Source organism: Pelobates fuscus, chromosome 3 (assembly GCF_036172605.1).
Source record: "Pelobates fuscus isolate aPelFus1 chromosome 3, aPelFus1.pri, whole genome shotgun sequence".
NCBI lineage: Eukaryota > Metazoa > Chordata > Amphibia > Anura > Pelobatidae > Pelobates > Pelobates fuscus.
In genome coordinates this window covers 70,132,247-70,135,931 of record NC_086319.1, presented here as the reverse complement: position 1 = coordinate 70,135,931, position 3,685 = coordinate 70,132,247, and the positions used below count along the sequence as shown (strand labels likewise).

At 49.8% G+C, this 3,685-nt stretch overlaps 1 protein-coding gene across 1 annotated transcript; it reads right to left on the bottom strand.

Annotated features, from left to right (window-relative positions):
- Positions 1 to 1,397: 1,397 nt before the first annotated feature.
- Positions 1,398 to 2,753, bottom strand: LOC134601625 (tigger transposable element-derived protein 1-like). Its single transcript, XM_063446143.1, has one exon. The coding sequence runs from the start codon at positions 2,751 to 2,753 to the stop codon at positions 1,398 to 1,400; it is 1,356 nt and encodes a 451-aa protein (XP_063302213.1).
- Positions 2,754 to 3,685: the final 932 nt, after the last annotated feature.

Sequence of the window (3,685 nt, the reverse complement as noted above, 5' to 3'; positions counted from 1 at the left end):
AATGTGCTATTCACAGGGCTTTAAACAGGTTAGCCCCTCCTTCTGCTGGACACACCTCCCTTAGTCAATCCCTTAAGATGTAACAGAACCAGAGTGCCTTTGGGGGGAAGGGGGATTGCACTGGAAGGCAATGGAGGAGGAGTTTATCAACACCCCAACTGATTTTGCCTGGTGAAAGGCCATGTGCTTCACAGAGGACTCCATTATTGCCTAAGGGTAGAATGGGGGTTTGAATCCCTGTATTAGAACACAATAACACTTCATTGGCATACAGTTTGGCTGTTAATCACATCCCCCCCACTTATTACAGTTAGCATATTAAATGTTAAAGTTCATGACAGTACAAATAGAAAAAAGACTAAACAAGTATGGTTTGTTTGGAAGGGTTGCCAGGCGAAACCCTCTTCTCTCTTAGAAGAACATGGCAACACAGCTTTGGTTTGAAAACTTGCATCTGAACAAACCATAAGACTTCTGGATAAATGTCCTTTGGACAGACACGACCAATGTAGAGATATTTGGCCAAAATGCACAGCGTCACATTTGGTGAAAACCAAACATAGCATATAAGCACAAACACCTCATACCAACTGTCAAGCATGGTGGTGGAGGGGTGATGATTTGGGTTAATTTTGCAGCCACAGGACCCGGGAACCTTGCAGTCATTGAAAAGACCATTAATTGCTCTGTATTTCAAAGTTTCTGGAGTCAAATGTGAGGCCATTTATCCGACACCTACAGCTTGGACATGCAACAGGACAATGATCCCAAGCACACCAGCAAATTTACAACAGAATGGCTGAAAAAGAAAAGAATCAAGGTGTTGCAATGGCCCAGTCAAAGACCTCAACCCGATCAAAATGATGTGGTGGGACCTTAAGAGAGCTATGTATTAACAAATGCCAGCAGACCTCAATGAGCTAAAGCAACATTGTAAAGAAGAGTGGGCCAAAATTCCTCCACAACGATGTGAGAGACTGATAAAGTCATAAGGAAGACAATTACTTCAAGTTATTGCTGCTAAAGGTGGTTCTACAAGCTATTGTATCATAAGGTGTACTTAGTTTCTCCACACATGGCTCTCATTTTGGCTTTATTTTTGTTAAACAAATCATGACACAGTGTAATCCAGAATATCTCGCTTAACGCTGTAGATAGGTCCCAACTGCTATGAGTGCTAAGCAAAACAGCTCTAAACGGGGCAGTTTAACATGGGGAAGATAGGCATAGGGAATCAACTTTGAAAAAAAGACACAACACCAATAGAATTTTAAAACTTTTAAAACTTTTTTTACTTGCTGTGAACTGCACACAGCAGCATAAATAAAAAAGCTAAGGGTTTTGGACCCAATACATTTAAAGAAACAGTACCAAATTAAAGTAACAAAAAGAAAAGTTTAAATGGTGGATGTGGAGGCTCCATGGTCCTCCTCCTGCCTCATTTTTTTGGCCACAAATTGGTCAAGGGTCATTTGTCTATGCTTCTTGCGGCTATCCAGCAGATGGCGGTAGTATGACACCCCACCCTTCCCAATGCGCCTTGCGTTCCTGCTCCTAGTTGCATCAGGATCATTGGCCACCAGCTCATCCATTATGCCATTGACCTGTTGCAATGCCCTGTTTAGGAGCTCAGAGGAAAGCTCTTTTGGAGGCTCAGTGTCCGAGTCGCTGGTGTCCTGAGGTTTCTGTGTGCCCTGTTCAGCCAGTTCTTCAAGGTCCTCATTGTTGAGGCTCTCACCTGAAGCCTGGACTAACTGCTCAATGTCCTGAGCATCTGTGTCTCCTAGTCCAGCCATGGTCACAAGGTCAACTATCTCCGCTATGATGGGCTCTGGTAGTTGCACATCCTCACACAGCTCTGGCCAGATCTTTTTCCACACAGCCTTGAGGCACTGCTGTGTCACCTCCTTCCAGGAAAGATCAATGTTGGAGGCAGCCTTCATGATGTGGTACTGCTTCCAGAAGTCCAACATTGACTGCTTGTCCTCGTGGTCCGTGTGTTCAATCAGCTGATGGAATGTGCGGCGGAGATAGTAGGCCTTGAAGGCGGCAATCACCCCCTGGTCCATAGGCTGGATAAACAACGTTGTGTTGGGCGGTAGGAACATGACCTCCACAGGAATGCAGGTGGGCAGCTCAGCCAAGTTAGTCGGGTGGCTCGGCGTATTGTCCATGATGAGCAGCGCTTTCTCCTCCAGTCCCTTGCGCCGACAATAACGCTGCACGGAAGTGCAGAAATGGTCAGTGAACCACTCTGTAAAAAAATCCCTGGTGATCCATGCCTTCCTGTTTGCCTTCCAAATGACTGACATGCTGGACTTGCTAATGCCCCTCATTGCCCTCGGTGTCTGGGAGTGGTACACCAGCAATGGCTTTATACGGAAGTCACCGCTGGCATTCCCACCCAAAAGAAGGGTCAGCCTGTCTTTCGCCGCTTTAAAGCCCGGTGCTCTCTTCTGCTCCCTGGAGATGAACGTGCGGCTTGGCATCCGCTTCCAGAAGAGCCTGGTCTCATCCACATTGAAGACAACCTCTGGTGGATAGCTCACTCTATCCATCACGTCCTTTAAAGAGGCTGGAAAAGCTGCAGCAGCTCCAGTGTCCGCACTTGCCGCTTCACCGGTGATCTTAAGCTTGTAGAGGTTGTACCTTTTCTTAAAGCGGTCAAACCAACCTCTACTTGCTGCCAAACTCTCCATCACATCTGGATCTTGACTCTGTATGTGAGCGTAAATGCTCTTCGCCTTCTCCATCAAGATGGCCTGGCTGGGGGCGGAGCCTGGCTGGAACTGAGCAGACACGGTATCTGTGAGCTCCCAGGCCTGGGCCCAATAAACGACTGAAAACAGGGGCACATCACCTTGAACTGAACCCCAACATACCTCATCTTGTTATCTAAAAGCAGGGGATCAGAGGGATACCTCACAAGCCTGAAATGCCCGCTGGAAAGACCAACCCGAGACTTGGGGCCTACAACACGCAGGGCAGGGAAGAAGTGGCCGCTCTCCCAGCCCATCAACATAAACAGCACCCGCGACTCTCAGCTCCCCCCCCCCACAGGACCGGCAGGGGTTATCCCGGTCCAAAAAGCTCCGACCCGCATATCCGTGGTCCCCGAGAACTGGCACAGAGCCTAGCCACGCACAAAGCCTGCAGGCCACATGCCAAGACAACATGGCGGAAACACAACCCAGAGAAGAAAGTGTGCCCAGGGAGAACCAACACAACGCTACCGAGCCTCTGACCACCCACCTATACAACCTGTTCAACAACTTCTGGGCAAAGATTGAGGCGAGGTATTCTGCCGCACAGACCCAGCAACTAGAGGTCAGGAGCACTGAGCGCGGGCAAAGGGGCGACAGCCGGAGGGAGATTGGACAGCCCTCGAGCACTAACATGTTGAAGCAGCCCGCCACTCACCGCACTAGCCCATCTGGGCCAAAGGCCACCAGGGGAAGAACCCCAGCGCATCCCCCACACAGGTGGAGGCCTGCCCGCCGCAGGCGGAGTGAACACCTCAAGGCCCCCAGACCTGGCCCAACAGGGAAGGACTGGGCCTCTAGCAGCTTTCGAGTCCGTGGGAATACAATGCCGGCTTTGTCACTGACCTGGAGCTGGAGGGAAGAGACGACCTGCTCCTGGCTGTTAGCCGATGCCTGCGCCTACCCAGCGCCACCAAAATGGT

Excerpts from the sequence above, each read along its gene's own strand:
- LOC134601625 (XM_063446143.1), bottom strand. The coding sequence starts at position 2,753 with ATGGAGAAGGCGAAGAGCATTTACGCTCACATACAGAGTCAAGATCCA.